This window comes from Colletotrichum spaethianum (assembly GCF_022836535.1).
Source record: "Colletotrichum spaethianum MAFF 239500 DNA, contig18, whole genome shotgun sequence".
In the NCBI taxonomy this organism is placed as follows: domain Eukaryota; kingdom Fungi; phylum Ascomycota; class Sordariomycetes; order Glomerellales; family Glomerellaceae; genus Colletotrichum; species Colletotrichum spaethianum.
Genome location: NW_026054788.1, coordinates 13,606 through 30,497, shown reverse-complemented (window position 1 = coordinate 30,497; position 16,892 = coordinate 13,606). Strand labels below are relative to the sequence as shown.

At 55.4% G+C, this 16,892-nt stretch overlaps 8 protein-coding genes across 8 annotated transcripts; 3 read left to right on the top strand and 5 right to left on the bottom strand.

The window, feature by feature from the left end:
* Positions 1-14: 14 nt before the first annotated feature.
* ColSpa_07107 (ribosome biogenesis protein TSR3) lies at positions 15-2,524 on the bottom strand (the record flags this gene model as incomplete). Its single annotated transcript, XM_049273319.1, has 2 exons — positions 15-2,347; positions 2,431-2,524. The coding sequence occupies 2 exons, from the start codon at positions 2,522-2,524 to the stop codon at positions 15-17; spliced, it is 2,427 nt and encodes an 808-aa protein (XP_049129276.1).
* A 418-nt stretch (positions 2,525-2,942) lies between these two features.
* Positions 2,943-4,655, top strand: ColSpa_07106 (putative U6 snRNA-associated Sm-like protein LSm3; the record flags this gene model as incomplete). The annotated part of the gene is made up of 2 exons (XM_049273318.1): positions 2,943-3,635; positions 3,684-4,655. The coding sequence occupies 2 exons, from the start codon at positions 2,943-2,945 to the stop codon at positions 4,653-4,655; spliced, it is 1,665 nt and encodes a 554-aa protein (XP_049129275.1).
* Positions 4,656-5,125: 470 nt separating this feature from the next.
* Positions 5,126-5,890, bottom strand: ColSpa_07105 (peptidyl-tRNA hydrolase 2; the record flags this gene model as incomplete). The annotated part of the gene is made up of 2 exons (XM_049273317.1): positions 5,126-5,451; positions 5,518-5,890. 2 exons carry the CDS (start codon positions 5,888-5,890, stop codon positions 5,126-5,128), a joined length of 699 nt encoding a protein of 232 aa, XP_049129274.1.
* An 863-nt stretch (positions 5,891-6,753) lies between these two features.
* Positions 6,754-7,393, top strand: ColSpa_07104 (nicotinamide riboside kinase; the record flags this gene model as incomplete). Its single annotated transcript, XM_049273316.1, has 2 exons — positions 6,754-6,798; positions 6,860-7,393. 2 exons carry the CDS (start codon positions 6,754-6,756, stop codon positions 7,391-7,393), a joined length of 579 nt encoding a protein of 192 aa, XP_049129273.1.
* Positions 7,394-7,547: 154 nt separating this feature from the next.
* On the bottom strand, positions 7,548-9,897 carry ColSpa_07103 (glucoamylase; the record flags this gene model as incomplete). Its single annotated transcript, XM_049273315.1, has 6 exons — positions 7,548-8,635; positions 8,696-8,827; positions 8,878-8,951; positions 9,001-9,148; positions 9,202-9,402; positions 9,600-9,897. The coding sequence occupies 6 exons, from the start codon at positions 9,895-9,897 to the stop codon at positions 7,548-7,550; spliced, it is 1,941 nt and encodes a 646-aa protein (XP_049129272.1).
* Positions 9,898-12,152: 2,255 nt separating this feature from the next.
* Positions 12,153-14,147, top strand: ColSpa_07102 (U5 small nuclear ribonucleoprotein; the record flags this gene model as incomplete). The annotated part of the gene is made up of 2 exons (XM_049273314.1): positions 12,153-12,966; positions 13,024-14,147. The coding sequence occupies 2 exons, from the start codon at positions 12,153-12,155 to the stop codon at positions 14,145-14,147; spliced, it is 1,938 nt and encodes a 645-aa protein (XP_049129271.1).
* Positions 14,148-14,434: 287 nt separating this feature from the next.
* Positions 14,435-15,064, bottom strand: ColSpa_07101 (uncharacterized protein; the record flags this gene model as incomplete). The annotated part of the gene is made up of 1 exon (XM_049273313.1): positions 14,435-15,064. One exon carries the CDS (start codon positions 15,062-15,064, stop codon positions 14,435-14,437), a length of 630 nt encoding a protein of 209 aa, XP_049129270.1.
* Positions 15,065-16,391: 1,327 nt separating this feature from the next.
* On the bottom strand, positions 16,392-16,604 carry ColSpa_07100 (uncharacterized protein; the record flags this gene model as incomplete). The annotated part of the gene is made up of 1 exon (XM_049273312.1): positions 16,392-16,604. The coding sequence occupies one exon, from the start codon at positions 16,602-16,604 to the stop codon at positions 16,392-16,394; it is 213 nt and encodes a 70-aa protein (XP_049129269.1).
* Between the last annotated feature and the right edge of the window lie 288 nt (positions 16,605-16,892).

The window sequence follows — 16,892 nt, the reverse complement described above, 5'->3', positions numbered from 1 at the left end:
ACTTGGTATCCATTTTAATCCATCATCACATCACCCTCCTCGGCCTGGCTAGTGACACCAGGCTCGAGAAGAGGTCCCTGAACCGGGACGGCGTTACGCGGCCACACACGCTTGTACAGACTGACACCGATGGCGTCCTGCGGGTTGATGCGGGCGTCAAAGGTGGCCTTGAAGTATCCGTGGGTGCCGAGGGGCTCCTTGATGAAGCCGGTGCGGCCGCGCTTGGTCCACAACGGCAGGGCTTTGAACCACTCGACGTCCTCGCGGTTGAAGAACATGTAGCGGATTGTGACGATCTTCTTGTGAATGTGGTACGGGTGGCCCGTCAGAATGACGCGCTTGGCGATGACACGGGAGGTTGACGGCGGCAGGGCCGTTCCCGTGCCGATGAGAGTCAGGCCAACGGTCGACTCGTTCTCGGCCTCCTCGGAACCCTCCGGTACAGGCGCGGAGCGCTTGAAGAAGAGCACCGGCACGGCTCCCCAGGTGACGGGGCCCATAAAGGTAGCCACCGCGGACTGGCCTGGGTGGAGGTATCTGCAGAACTTGTGGACGTTGTTGGGCGTGTTGCCCGGCTGGGAGAAGACCGGGCTGATGGTGAAGCGGCGGGGTCCGCACTGCACAATGATCTCCTCCTTGGCTTTGATCGACCGGTGGTAGTCGGCGCTCAGGTTGATGAGATAGTTGACCGCCGTCTTCTTCTGCTCGTGGCGCAGCAGCGAGAAGAGGGTTACTGGCTTGCTGGGCTGGTATGACTTCTCAAATGACGCCGGGACGCCCTTGAGGTAGACGTGGACTCTTGTGCCGGGGGCAACGCCGCCGACGAGGGCTTCGCGCGTGGAGCGGGAGCGGGACGCCTGGTAGTCTGGGATCTGCAGGAGCTTTCGCCACTCCTCGGGCTCGTAGGCCCGGTCTTCGCTCTCGAGCCACTCACTTGTCCTCAAGCTCTTGAGACCTCTGTATCTTTGCAAGCGCTCGCGTGCGAGGACGCCGGGGTGCAGCTCAATCTCGTCAGGGAACTCCTTGTCGTCTTCAACCTCATCGGACTTCCTGGCGCGGTAAGCTGCTAGGCCGGCGGCATCCTCTTCCTCATCCGGTTCGATGAACTTCTCAGACTTGGCGTATTCCGAGGGCGCCGCCTCGGTGGGCTCCTTTGGTGCTTGGCCTTCAAGACCGTCCTCGGGGCGGGCTTCGTCCTCCTCAGAGTTGTTCTGCATCTCGAAGTCCTCCATGTCAGAGCCGGAGTCCGACACGTCGTCACCGAGGTACCACGCCGCTTGGTAGTTGGAAGTTCCCTTGGGTACTCTTGTCTTGGCCTCCGCGGCCTCATAGTAATCATCATCAAAGTAGTGGTGGTCGTCAAGGAGCACACCCTTCTTGATCTCTGGCGGCCCGTCGGCCTCCATCTCATCGTCCTCCATCGCGGCGTCGGGGGCCAACTCTGCCAGGTCATCCTGGTCCTCATCAGGGGTATCAAGAATCTCCTCAGTCTCGGTTTCCTCAACAGCCATTTCACCCCTTTTCAGCTTCTTAGGCAACGGCGCTGCTGTGATCTTCTCAATCTGGAACGTTCCATAGTCGCCCAGTTGAATCAGACGATTGGCCTTCAGGCCTCTTCCTCTGACAACGCCAGTGATGACCGTGGAGCCAAGTCCGGAATTGGAGAACTTGATGTCCTCAGCCAGGAGCCAGCTTCTGTCCTCGCGCCACCTCACGCCCTTGGGCGTTGTGTTGCAGATTGAACGCATCAGGTTTGCGCACTCTTGCCTGTTCTCCAGTTGGTAGAGCTTCTCCTGTTCAGGGTGGAAGTGGGTGATGTAAGACTTGAGGGAGCCAAGCGTGGACTGCTTGTGCTTAGCCTGCTCAATCTTGTCCAGTCCGTAGACGATAGTGAACAGGGTCGACAGACCCTGACTCTCCAGACCACGCAGCATCAACTCGCCCAACTCATCGACTTCGACGTCGGCCGAAAGCATGACCACCACAAAGTCCGCAACCCGGGTGGCGTCCAGAACGGCGTTCAGGTCCCGCTTGAGGGGGATGTACTGGACCTTCTGCTTGAATCGGTCAACCGAGACTCGGAACGGCGTCTCTTCGACCTCGGTCTCAATGTCCACACTGTCGTTCAGCTGCTTAACAGCGGCCGCAGCGTCGCCATCTCGGCACAAGGGCACGACGGCGACGATTCTCGGGGCACCATCCTTTCCAACGAATATCGATGCCTCCTCCAGTCTCTCCTTGCGTTTGGAAATCTGGCGCTGCTTGGCCTGATTTCGTCGGTCGAACTTAGACATAACTTGCTGATGGGGTGTCTTTCGTTGGCCGCGTTCTTCGCCGGGAAGTCTGCCTGTTGACGAAAACGAATTCAGTATACTTTGTCCGGGTATGAATAGGTCTGAGTGAGGAGTGGTGAGATTTTTGGGGGCGAACCTTTGGCAGCGTCCCTCAGCGCACCCTTGGTCGCATGCTTGGACTTGAAGGGCTTGTGGGTGACCTTGGTGGTCGGTCGGTGAGAGTGACTCATGGTCGCGGCGGGCGGTTTCCCGTCTCCCCCAGCCTTAAATCGGAATGGTAACGAAGCCAGGTTGAGCGAAGGCTACCTGTTGATCAGATTCGTGGATGGGGTGTTGAGGTAACTCGTGTTCGGCGCAATTTGGCCCTGTATTTTTCTTCTCGTCGGTTTTGCGATCGCGGGGTCCTGCCTATCAAAATCTTTTTCGTGCGTGGGCAACTGCGTATCTCTTATCGCTAAGACGGTACCCCCGCAAGGTCCACTAGAAATTTATTATGGCCAATTGGATGGTCTTTATCGATAACCAATTCGCCCAGGCGATAACAACTGGGTGAAATTTCGTAGGTCGGTCAACTTTTTTTGCTCCGCTAGGATTTCGCGACGGTATTCTACGAAAAGAGGTTGCTACAACCTGACAGCGCCGCCCATCATGGAAGTCGATACCCCCGAGACGCAAACGATATCCCGAAAGAACACACACTCTAATGGCGCCGTTCAGGTGAAGAGGCGCACCGACCTCCTCCCTCGCGAGGAACGGGAGAAGATCCGGAGGTTGAAGGAGGCGAACAAGTCGTACGGCCGCGGCAAGAACATCAACGTCAAGGCGATCCGGGACAAGAAGCTGCGCACCAATCTCTCGAGACTCGAGAGCAAGTACCGCGACGCAACTATCAAGGCCAAGGACGCCGAGATCCTGCTCGAGAACTCGGGCGGCTTCCTCGAACCTGAAACGGAACTCGAAAGGACCTACAAGGTTCGCCAGGATGAAATCACCGACGGTGTCGCCGTCACGACGGCGCAGAAGCGCTTCGAGTTAAAGCTGGAGGAGCTCGGCCCGTATGTTGGCGAGTACACCCGTAACGGCAGAGAGTTGTTGCTGGCGGGACGCAAGGGTCATCTTGCGACGTTCGACTGGAGGGAAGGCAAGCTGGGGTGCGAGATCCAGCTCGGCGAGACGATCAGGGATGCGAGGTGGCTGCACAACAACCAGTTTTTCGCCGTCGCGCAGAAGAAGTATGTTTACATTTACGACCACAACGGTGTGGAGATTCACTGCTTGAGGAAACACATGGAGGTCACGCATATGGAGTTTCTCCCCTACCACTTCCTCTTGGGCACGGTGGTGAGTACCGTCAATGGATATGATGCTGGGCTTCTCTAACAAACGCAGGCATCGACTGGTTTCCTCAAGTACCAGGACGTTTCGACCGGCAACATCGTCTCCGAGATCCCTACCAAGCTTGGTCCCCCGACAGCCATGACCCAAAACCCGTGGAACGCTGTCTTCCATGTCGGACATCAGAACGGCACAGTAACCCTCTGGTCGCCGAACCAGACTGACCCCCTTGTCAAGCTTCTGGCCCACAGAGGCCCTGTGAGGTCATTAGCTGTTGACCGGGAGGGCAGGTACATGGTCTCAACCGGCCAAGACTGCAAGATGGCGGTCTGGGATATCAGAATGTTCAAGGAGGTGAACCAGTACTTCACGAGACAGCCTGCGTCTTCGGTAGCCATCTCCGACTCGGGTCTTACAGCCGTCGGATGGGGCACGCAAACGAGCGTCTGGAAGGACCTTTTCAGAAAGAACGAGCCCGTGCAGCAGAAGGTGCAGAGCCCGTACATGTCATGGGGCGGCGAGGGCAAGCGCATCGAACGGGTGAGATGGTGCCCCTTCGAGGATATTCTTGGCATGGGTCACGACGAAGGGTTCTCGTCCATTATTGTTCCTGGCGCCGGAGAGGCCAACTTCGACGCCCTCGAGGTCAACCCCTTCGAGACGGCCAAGCAGAGACAGGAGGCCGAAGTCAAGGGTCTGCTGAACAAGCTGCAGCCCGAGATGATTGCCCTGGACCCCAATTTCATTGGTAACATTGACCTGCGATCGGACAAGCAGCGCCAGGCCGACAAGGACCTCGACGCGAAGCCGCTGTCGATCGAGGAAGAGATCAAGAAGCGGGCGAGAGGCAAGAACGGCGCGCTCAAGAAGTACCTGCGCAAGCAGAGAAAGAAGAACATCATCGACGAGAAGAGGATGAAGGTCGACGAGATCTGGGAGAAGCAGCAGAAGGAGAGGGAGAAGAAGAACCAGGAGGTCGAGGCCGACCTCGGCCCGGCGCTGTCAAGATTCGCGCGCAAGGAATAATCTGTGGCACGGGATTTACTGTAAAAGTGACTAAAAGTTGGACGGGGAGTTGGTTGCATGTAAGAGGCGTTTAGGCATTTTCACCCTTAGTGACCACGAATACCCAAAGCTGAGGGTTCTTCTCTATATCCTGATTCTCTCCAACTTGGCCAAATGTATGAAAGGGTTGGCCTATGAGCCGCTTGCTACGCCTTTGTAACCCCACTGCTTATCTTCAAGTATGCCGCCACTGGCTTTCAGCTCAGTTTCACATCAAGTTTCGACTCAACACATCTTCAGCGTTGACTTTTGATTATCATTTGGGGACGTACCTCATGTCCACATGTAAAGAGAAATACACACTCAAGTCCATCGCCTACTTTTATATACCTTACGCCGTTACGCTCCATTTCGTGTATGTTCCCAGAATTCTATGTTCCATGACAATTTATCCATATCCACGTCGAGCGCAAAATACACCCTTTTCCTCTCTACAACAGCTTCAAGTGGCCCGTGATCTGGTCAACGAGGCTCCGGGGGGCGGGACCGACACCGAGCACCGTCAGGCTGCCAGCCTCGATCTGCGTGCGGCCGGCGTCGGCGATGACCTCGGATGTGACGCCCAGGCTCCGCGCCTTGCCCATGAGCTCGAGCATCTCGTCCTGATTCTTGATCTGCACCGCGATCTTGGCCTGGCCGAGGCGCTCCCAGCGCTTGAGGATGTTGGCCGCCGGGGATGATGGGTCTTTCGCCGCGGCGCGCGAGAGAGACTTGTAGCATGCGAGTGTCGCGTGTGATGCTTGCGCTGCCATCTTGCCTGTAGCGAGTGCGTTAGCAGGGATAGGTTCTCAGGAGTTGGCAGTTGCATAGAGAGCAAACGTACCCTTAGTCATGCCCAGATCCGTCCGGACGACGAGGACGAGCTTACACTCCTCGTTGGAGTCGGCGAGTGGCACAGAGTCGGGGTTGGGCTTCTTGGAAGAGGCAGGCTTCCCAGAGGATGCAGTGTTGCGCTGGCGCAGGCCGTCGCGGCGGTCGGCGGCCACGCCATTGGCCCAATTGGGCGCGTGGTCAAGAACGGTATCGTCATCGTCAATGTCGGACTCGTCGCTCTCAACAGGATCATCTATGTTGGCGCGGGCCTCGGCGCGCAGCTCAGGGGAGATGAGGTAGCCGCGGATTGAGTAGACGCCAAGCATGAAGCCCGTCATAAGGGCGACGATGGAAGTCGAAAGAACTACTGCGTCGGAGGCCATTGCGGGTGAGTGTTTTTGAGACTTGGGAAGGCTTCAGGCTGGATTGAAGAAGTTGGGTCAAGAGTCGCTGTACAACGGCGACACGAGTGTAAGATGCAGCGGCCGGAAGAGTTGGGACGAACTGCGACTTTTTGTGGGAATGGGATTTTTGGAGATATCGGGTTTGCTTGCCTCTTTGCTCGCGTCGTGGAACAGCGCTGTGCCTTGCCAGATGACGCACGTCAGGGGCTTGCATGGCCCTGTCTTGACCCGTCTGGATGTGGCTGAAACCCCCTGGACCACTGCTGTCGGGGGCCCTTCAGCGGAAGATGTCTCCACCGGTTGACCTCTGGACCAGGGAGGGGTAAGTGGTGGGGTTTGTTAACTAAGGTGAGATCTGAGCTAAGGTACTCCGTACCGCATGTGAGGATCTCAGATGAGGACTTGGCTCTGACTCTCTCCCGCTTGCTCACATCTTGGCTAAACGACACGCCCTCAGACGAGACCAGTAAGTACCCATTTTAAAAAGGAGTGTTTTATTGTCTTACAACCCTGCTTCTTTTGACGAAACAATAGACTCACTCGCTCACAGAAACTCTTATCAGAGGTTCATCGGGAGGAACCTTCAAGATGGCAGGGAACAACGCCGTAGTTGTTGGGCTGAGTGGCTGCTCTTCCAGCGGAAAGACAACACTGGCTCGTCTGCTTAGAGACGTCTTTCCTAATACCTTCATACTGCATGAAGACGACTTTTACAAGGCAGAGTCTGAGTGAGTAAGCTCAAGATCGAGCATATATGACTGTTACTTACCGCTTCAGCCAGGCTGCCGACGAAACATGGACTCTTAGACTGGGATTGCCCAGAAGCAATCTCCATCCCAGATATGGAGAGAGCCCTTACTCACATCCGTGAGAAGGGGACGTTTCCGGTAAGCCGCCGTCGCGGACATGTGCAATTCGTCGCTTCGTTACTTACACAAGGCCTACCAGCCCTTCGTGGACTCCAAAGAAGATAAAAACTCTGTCGGTAGATGCCCCGTCTCTGACGCCAAGATCGAAGCCGTCAAGGCAAAGATCGAAGCCTGGCTCCAGCCTGGAAACCCAGGGCACGCCATCTTCACCGAAGGTAAGCTCAACGTGTGCCTCTTTGATGGGTTCCTGCTCTACTGCAAGGAGATGGAGACCACGATGAAGCTTATCGACATTAAACTATTTCTTTTGGTAAGCCGTGCCAAGGCAACCCAGCGTCGTGAAGCGCGCGACGGCTATGTCACTTTGGAGGGCTTCTGGCAGGACCCTCCTGGATATGTTGACAAGATTGTCTGGCCTAACTACGTGGAGTCCCATGCGTGGCTTTTCAAGGATGGTAACGTAGAGGGTGAGTTGAATGAAGAAGTCCTGAGCGAGAAGAATATCAAGGCGCAAGTTGGCAAGGGGCTCGATATTGATATGGAGACTACTTTGGAGTGGACTGTCGATACCATCATCACGGAGTTGGAGAAGCGGGCTTCTGGGCAGTCTTGAGTAGCCATGCATATCGTCAACTAAATATTCAGCAAATATGTACAAGAATTATGGAATATGTGCTTCGCTCGTTTCCACCAGATCCACCATGGAAGCAAACCCGAACAAGGTGAAAGATTGTTAATCTCAGAGGTCCTTCAAACTCCTGAAACGTCTAGCCCTGCCAAGAGTCAGACTTGGTGGCCGAGGTCGCGCAAGACGACGGGACGGTATAGCTGCGGTTGGGGTCGTTCTCCCAAGTAACCGTGCCGCTGCTGGCGACGTTGATGTACTTGTACTGAATAGCCTGACCGGCCGGCAGCTCAACTGTCACAGACCAGACGGGGTTGGCAGAGGTGTATCCCGAAGCGCTCAAAGTGACAGCGTTGCTTGGGTTCCAGTTTCCGAGCGAAGGAATGTTACCAACAAGCTTGACAGTCTGTCCGAACTGCGTCACGACACGGGCATTGAAGGTGACGAGCACGGAGCTCGCAATTGGGCAGCCAGTGGCAGTTGGAGTCGCCGTGTTACGCGTACTGGTGGGCACGTTGGTCTGGGGTGTCTGGTTGGCGGGAAAAGAGACCGCTGTGACGCTGGAGTAGGATCCGGCAATGGAGGTGGCCTGGCAAGTGCCTGGGACAGATGTCGCGGAGCCCACCCAGCCCTTGGGGATAACATTGGCACGACGTTGAGCGGCGGTGAGGAACGCGGCATAGGACCAGGTCAGATCATCGGCCGACAGAGGCTGGCCATTGCTGCGCGAGAACTGCTCGGCAAGCGAGCCGTTGGTCTGGGCGTAGGTCGCGACGATGTTCATGAATCCGTCGGCATAGGCGCTCACAGCGTTGATGAGAGAAGTGTAGGTCGATGAGCCGGAGGCGTAGGTCCCAGGAGCGACGGAGCCAAGACGATCACGGAAGAAGGCAAGGGAGGTTTGAGTGACGGTGATGGACCCTTGCTGCTTCCAGACGTAAAGGGCGTCGTACAGCTGCTCGGCGGCGGCGAGGGTGTTGAGGTACCAAGGATTGCCACCGTAGTAGCTATCCTCAGGATATCTTCCCACCGCGATGGCTGCAGATTGCGCGATTCCGTTGTTGAGTACATAAATGGTGCGGAACGAGTCCACGACAACCTTGTGGCTAGCCAAAGCCTTGTCACTGCATGGTTGGAAGGTTGCTGCGTCGCAGGCCGCGGCGGGGTCGAAGTTGTGGATGGAAGCGAGGATGACGTTGGCATCACGACCAGATCTTCCGTTTCCGTTGACTTCACAGAGTGTTAGCGTTCATAGTTTTCATGTGGAATATGTGTAAGCCGTTGACTCACTGTTGGCCACCATATAGTTGCCAGCAGGATTCCAGAATCTACCCAAGAAGCAAAGAACCTGGGGTGCAACGGCATCGCAAGCGTTGCAAGACAGACCCAGCGAGCGAGCCAACGCACTACCCTCAACAAGTGCTGCAATGTAATATTAGTCCTGTCCATTACCAGAGTTCAGGAATACATACCGCGGTGCTGACTGGCGACAGTGAAGAAGGAGCTCCCCTGAACCTCCTCCCAGAGATCGAAGCCGGTCTGGTTCCTGGCAACATATTAGAGGTGCCAATAAACACTACCTTAAAGTGTCTTACCAGTACTGGGCAACGTAGTTCAGGTCGTTGCGGATAACGGGCCACAAGACCGACGAGGCAGTGGAAGAGTAGCCATTAGCCACCAGCCACTTGGCGTAACCGATGATGGCAACCGCTCGCAACGCCGGGCCGTCCCTCTGAGGTCGCCCTGCATCGGTGATCAGCTTAGCCCGGAATTGCAAGAACAGATGTTTGTCTTACCCCAATCACCAGTATAAGCCCTCAAGTCTACCTCGAACTTGGGCTCGCCAAGACCCTGGCCGTCGCCAAGACCTCCCGAAGGGTTCGAAACCCCCTGAAGACGAGCCTGAGCAGCGATGTAGTTCTGAATGTTGGTCTGGAGATTTGCGTCATAGCTGTTTGTAAAGATGTCTACAATAGCCTTGAAGACAAGACCGGAGTCTGGATCTCACTTAGTTTCTGCTTCTAAGCCCAGAGAGAACCTGGATAAGGGTTGAGCGAGAAATACCTCTGGTCCAAGTGTAGAAATCTGCCACACGTCAGCAATGGTCTCTGATTGACAAAGCTACTTTTTCAAATGCCACGTAGATATGGGCAGTGCTCATATGTTGATATGATAAGGATAAGTGTTAACTTACACGGAGGGTCTACTTTGTCCGGAGAAGCAATAACAATACCGGAGCTCACACCTTGGGCATGGCAGCCGTTCGGTCCGATGTTGCAGAGTAACTCCCTGAGGGCGATGGGGGTCTCAGTAGAAATGAAGGAGTCAACATCTCGCTTGACGATCTGAGCTCCTGGGTAGCCAAAGATGGTCTGAGTGGCAAGCGAGCCGAGCAGGAGAGCGGAGGTGAGCAGCTTCATGATGGGCTGTGTGAGATGCTCGGTGGTGTTGGATGCCAGTGCTCCTGACATAACATGCTGGAGGTAAACCATGGTGACTTATATATCCTCAAAGAGGCTTGGAAATGAGGTAACCGTCCAGGGTGGCTCGAAGCGATGTGCCTCGAAGGCCCGAATGCTAGAGTATCACCGAGCTGTCAAGTTGATCTGCATTAGACCCTTGATGTCTAAGATGTCCCTCGTCACACTCTGGATACTGGGGCTACGTCGGCTCAACAGTAACAGAACTCGGTCGAATCGTCAAACTAGTCCCACGACTTCCCCAATCCTATTGTGGTTTTCCCTCCGCTCACCCTTCGTAGGACGTCGCCGTCTCTCTTGGTCTTCCCTTCAGCAACGAGTGAAACCAACGCCGGCGATTACCACTCAGAGGATGTCGAGCAGTGTCGCGAAGGGAGGGTAACACTGGCCCCGGCTCAAGCAGTGCCGTGCAGGCCGCCGTGATTCAGTCAACTCGTCTTTTGGGAAAGTCAGCTTAGGGTCTCCTTCAGGGGCCAAGGATAGTGACAGGGGTTGTATAATGTCTTCGGCAAGCAGATTAATTAGGTACGTGATGTGTCGGTCCTATCCGCCAGGAACTGCAGGTGTTATTGGTGGTTTTGATGCGAGGGCCGCATCGAGGTTGGGGTTGCCTAGGTGGAGGAGGTTTAAGCGTTCCCCGCACTCTCCGTCCCGCGGCTTAAGCTGATCGAGTGACCAAGACACGTCCAACATGGCTGGGGGGCCAAACACGGCTCAAAACAGGACGGCCTGTGTCTTGCATTCCCACACTAGTATGAGATGGACTTGGGGGAAAGACCGGTAGCATTGTTTTGGATTGCTTCAAAGCGGTCTCTGGAAGCTTTGTATGAATTGGGACGCCTGACACTATTCCACCTGAGCAGTTTATGGTTGGGTTGGACGCAGACGGACAGCACTAGTTTGTTGGTGGCATGATACCATCAGCTCATCATCACGAAGCGGAATACATTACTCTCCAAGGCCGAGCATCATTGCTCATTTACTACCGTGCAGTAGCGTTGACCAAAGTGTGTGATGCGTGATGGATGGTACGGCGGAGTCTCCTGTTGATATCGGGCCGGACGACGCCAATAGCTTCCCCAGATCACACGGATGCACCCCGCACGTTGACAGGGCCGGCCGGGATACCCAGAATGGGGACTCTGCGCCGCAACCGACAAACCTTGATGCCATCTAGAAGCGAAGCAAGGAAAGGGGTGGGCACCGTGACGCAGGAGCAATATGCATCGTGGGATGGTAGGCATAAGATGACAGGCGCCAGGCACGGGATGCGCCGAGAGAGAGACCGTGGAGAAATTCACAGCTCGTCTCGACGTCAACCCAAAATTTTCACATGCCATGTCAGGTAGGGATGGTCCCCACTTGGGACGATTTTTCACGAAGACTCTCCTGCCGCATCGTGAACAGCAAGCTTACTTGCGCAAATACACGGACGGGCTTATTATTCTGACCGGCACGCAACGAACCATAATACGACGTGGTTGCCAAACCAGGTAAGCGCGAACAGTATTCCGAAGCACTCGTGGGGATCGCGTCGAGAGCCTGTATGACCAATGTTTTCGCGCCGGGCAAGGCACGAAAAAGGAAGCTGCGAATCGCTCGACGCGCGGCGCAACAAGGACCCTTTACAGCAACAAAAATACAAGTTATTCCCCGAGTGAAAGTATGTGGGCAAGTCATGGTTTTCCCTAACCTCAAAGATCGACGATCTCGGAAAAAGGGTACGGAATATGACGTCCCCAGTGCGATATTCCACCACGCTCAAGCTTTTTACGGCGAACATGGCTTCCTAAAGACCGGTCTCTCTTGGATCTGTCGATCGGAAGATTGACATCATGAAATTTGATGGCTCCTTGAGTGATCGAGCTGCCTCAGCGTTCGACTCTGAACTCCCGTGGGAGCAGAGGATCGCTGGGCACAGACCCGTGTTTGTTGAAGAGAGAAAAGAAAATCGAGAAGAGAATTTTCGCAAGGCTGCGATATGTAGTAAATCAAAGACCCACCCTCGCTTAGCTAAGCTTTCCAGCTTGTTGGTGGAGACTACCCTGGCACAGTGCCATGAGCCGCATAACTTTTCTGGTTGGCCACGAAAGGATGGGGCCTGCTATCGCCATTGCACCAGCAACTCCAACCTTGTTTGCGCAACAACTTTTGTAACTGCAGCTCACGAATCGCCATCTTCGAAACCACATCATCTCGATACGACTCACTGCCGACCCGACGTATCGACCATTAGTATTCCATCCGTTACCCGAAAACCCGCCAAGATGGACGCCGCAACCATCGAGGAGACGAATCGCATCCGCGTTTCGCTGGGCATGAAGCCGTTGCCAGTGCCCGGCGCCGCTCCAGTTGAAACGCAACGTGACAACTCCGCTTCAGATGATGAGGATGCGCCGAGTACCCTCGAGAGCCGCTCGGCGCAAGCATACGACAACTACCAGAAAGTCCGCGACGCTGAAGCCGCCAAGCGCAAACGAGAGGAGCGAGCCGCCGCTGCGAAAAGGGAACGAGAGGCTGCGCAGCGCCACGCAATCCTCGAGGGCAAGGGTCTAGGCGAAGCAGAGGAAGCCGACGTGGATGCGAAGGCGTGGCTAAAGGCTCAAAAGAAGCGACAAAAAGCCATCGAGAAGGCGAGGAAGCTGGAAGAGGAACAGGCTGCCGCCGAAGCTGCTGCGCTGGCGGCTGTTGAGTACACGTCAAAGGACCTGGCCGGTGTGAAGGTTGCGCACGAACTCGACAACTTTCTCGATGGTGATGAGCAGATTCTGACCCTCAAAGACGCCACCATCGATCAAAATGAAGAGGAGGGCGACGAGCTCGAAAATATGGACCTCAAGGCCAGGGAGCAGCTGCAAGAACGGCTGGATCTCAAAAAGAAGAAGCCAGCGTACGACGTGTTTGCTGCAGCAGACGAAGGGGCAGAGCGTGGCATCTTGGCTCAGTACGACGACGAGATCTACGGCAAGAAGGGCAAGAAGTTCACCCTCGACGGGTCTGGTGCGATTGCAGAACTGGGCGACATCTTAGGGGCGCCGGAGAAGTCGAAGAAGCTGCAGAACATCGACCTCGATGTCATTCGTAAGTACTGCCCAGCCGAACCTGATAGAAATGGAACCTCGCTAATTTCTTCACCAGAGGATGCGCCCACTTCAGATTATCTCGACATCTCAGAGATCAAGGTCAAGAAGCCCAAGAAGAAGAAGTCCAAGTCAACTCGGCAGAAGCCTGTTGATGAGGATGACATTTTCCCCGTCGACACAACACCAGCCAACGACGACATGATGGATCTTGACTCCGGCGCAGCCGTTGTCAAGAAGAAGCGCAAAGTTGAGGACGACACTTTTGTCGATGACGAAGATTTGCAGGCGTCATTGGCCATCCAGCGCAAAAACGCTCTAAAGAAGAGAAAGAGGGCCCGCCCCGAAGACATTGCTCGGCAACTAAGAGAACAAGCAGACGAGCCAGGCGAGGCTCAAACGGGCGGCGTAGTGATCGACGAGATTTCAGAGTTTGTGTCCAATCTGAAGAAGCCAGAAGAGGAAGAAGAACGCAAACCGAAGAGGCCGAAATCCGTGTCAGTAGAGCCCGTCACGGCCATGGATGCCGAGTCGGGCGACGAAGACCATCCGATGGGTGACGATACCCGCGAGGTTTCAGAAGACAGAGCCAGAGAAGCCTCCACTGATATTGCGGCGACGGGAGTTGACGAGGAGAAGACCATCAACACGGGAATGGGCTCAACGTTGGCGTTATTGAGAGAACGTGGCATTCTCAAGGATGCTCACGGTGCCGAGCTGAACATGAGCGAGCGCCAGAAGGCCGAGTTCTTGGCAGAGAAGAGACGCATTGAGCGGGAGCAAGAAGAGCGAGCCAGATCGCAGCGCGAGCGTGACAGGAACAGCGGTCGACTGGACGCCATGTCCACCAGGGACAGGGAGGAGCGCGCTCGACAGGCCAACGCCCACCGGGAACTGCAGCAGTCCCGCGTCGTCGACGAGCTCTTCAAGAAGCACTACAAGCCCAACGTGGAGCTCAAGTACGTGGATGACCACGGCCGGTCCCTCGACCAGAAAGAGGCCTTCAAGCACATGAGTCACCAGTTCCACGGCAAGGGCAGCGGCAAGGGCAAGACCGACAAGCTGCTGAAGAAGATTGAGGAGGAGAAGCGACGCGAGGCCAAGCCGACCTTTGACGCGAGCGAAAACGCAAACATGAGTTCATCATCGGCGAAGCGGCAGGCCGGTGTTCGATTACAATAAAGGCTATCAAGGTTGAAGGTTGGGGACCAGGAAAAAAGGTGCAGACCCTTTAATATGTACAATCCAAATTGATGAAGTTTCTTCCATGCTGACACAACGCACAATTCTTCAGACACCCGGTTGGTTTGGTGACGCTCTCTTTTTGATTTCCATCCCCCCAAAGGCCAGAGTACAAGTCGTACTCCAAGCTCCCTTGCATACCCCCCTTTCCTTCACAGCAAAGGTCGAGACGATTCTTCGCGTTTCAGCGAGTCATCTGGTCAAAGCCGAGTGGCTCTCTTTTGCTATTACGAATGATCCAGCAGGCTCTCCCAGCTCCACCGAGGCGGTCGAGGCGGCTCGTCTCTCCGTTGCGGCGCAGGTGATTCGTCACTCAGGCTCTCATATTCCCTCTGTGCCTCCTCGATCAACTCAAATATGTCGTCCATGTCGAATGCCGACGCCGTCCGCCTCGGCGACAAGCCGGGCTCGGGGTGCGTGCCGCTGCTCTGAATTGCGTCCTTGATCTCTAACATGAGGTCCTCCATCAGCGGAGAGACGCAGGGCGAAAAATCCGACGAGTATTCAGACGAGTATTCAGATGACAACTCGGACGAGAACTCGGACGAGGTAGAGGAGAACGGGCTATCGGCCTTGCTGCTGCTCTGGCTCGGCTGCCGCTTCAGGGGCGTGACGCTGCGGCTCGTCGATGCTGGTGTTGTCGGCGTCGCGTCGTTGCTGTGCGTCCGGCACCGCTGCTGCAGCCGTGCGCGTCTCTGATCCCGCCGCTTTTTGATAATGTCCCGTACAACGTTCCCGTGAAGCTCGTGTTCCATTCCTGCTGCCGGCGACCCGCGGGCGCCATGTGCGAAGATGTCCGAGTGTGCAGCCTTGAAGTTGAGCATCGATACCGGCCTTGCGGTGCTGGTGCCGTTCATTGTGTGTTATGCGTGATTCGGGTCTCTGACCCGGGATTGAGAAAGTTTGGTGTGGAGCCCTGTCCGTGATGGCTAGGCCAGGCGTGTTTTCAGACCGCGAGGTATCAATGCTGAGATGATGGTGAGTGTAGTTCCCGTGAATGGAAGAGATGACTGAATGTGTACCTTAAGAGCTGCTCGCCAGCATCACAACACGTTCTGGTATCACTCTCCGGCGCGACCAGTTCAGGTACAGACGGGCAATAGCTTTCCCTCTAGCCGCGTTTGGTCTCCCACCCGCTCTTTGAGGCTTCGAGGCTTCGAGGCTCCGAGGCTTTTGTAAACGCTTCGTCCCTTACTACCTTTTGGCCACGCGCGGCGCCGCTGAGCTGTACGTGGCGAGTCCTGCTAATCCTGGAGTCGGTGCGGTTCGGACAAAGGACCCTATTTTGCCATGTGGCGTTGGCTTGGTTTAGGCGAAGCTAGAGGACAGCGGTGGACTAAAGTAGGAGAACAGTACACGTGCGATCTTCAGGTCCGGTCGAACATTGTCTCTCTCTCAAAAAAACAGTGAGTTGGAAAAGGAGGTGGGGGAGGGGAGGGAGAAAAGAAATGAAATATTGAGGACTTTGTCGATACCTCACACACGCTCTACCCTCCCTTTTCGCTCTGGCTTCGAAACGCCCATGTTATGTCATTCCCTTTTGCAAAGAGACGAAGAAGCGTGTGTTCATGATTGCGATACGCCTTGCGTTGTTCCCCTTCACCTCCGTCTCATGCCCATGGTCTGAGTCTCCCTTGAATGCCAATAGATCCTCCTGGGCGACCTTAATCTCCAGAAAACACCGTCTCTCTGCCGGCCGAATTGCATTCCAGCGTCCCCTTTAACCTCATCACCCCTTCTTCACGGTCAACCTTCCCGCTCCACGATCGATCCTTCATGTTTTAGAAAACAATTTTACACCACCAACGTAACACAAATGGGTTTTATTCCAAGCCCGAGGTGTGTCAAGGGGCGAATAGGGTCCTTGACAATTTGTTTCCCGACGTCACCATCGTGAGGTTTCCCTGCTGGCAGGCCCGATCCCCGTAGCGCCACACGTTCCATCAGCATTCTCGCCCGTCCTCGTCGGACGGATGCGTCTTCGGTCTCCTGACGGCGGTGCTCTCCGTGGGTTCCTCGGCAGGGCGCGCTTTCCAATTGTCCCAGTCTCCGAGACAACGCGAATAAAGAAGGAAACAGGTTGAAGACAGTGTCCAGACCAGTACGGCGCCATAAATTCAAATGAACTCATCCAGAGAGAAAGAGAAAGAAAAAGAAAGGAAAAAAACCAAGAGACCATGGGAATCAAGCACCAGCTTCGGGGGGGATCTCCTTGCCCTTGATCACGGCGTCCGCAAACTCCCTGTCCGCCGCTGATATGCCGGCAGACCGCCCGGTCGTGAACCACCACGTCAGCGTCAGGACGGTAAGCCAGACTGCGACCCAGGTGAGGACCACAAGCGGGGAACGGCGGCGGCGTGGGGCGTAGGGCGAGAAGTTGCCTTTGAAGTTGGCCATTTCTGAGTGGGAGAATGGCGCGCGCGCGGGCGGGTGGGATGGAAATAGAGCGTACGTGCTTCGGGTCGTTAGGTGGAGGTGGTCAGATGGCACGGGCAGTGGCGAACCGTAGGTGACTTTTTGTGCCAGTTGGTTGTGGACGTCGGTGGACCTGAACGGCGCGGTCTATCATGGAACAGCTGCTTGACCTTTTCCGGAACTTTGACCGTACCAGAATGTGAAAATGGTAGATCCTAATTGAAGGCGAAGTCAACGCGCAACGGGGAGATGAGCGAGTGATCTTGGAAC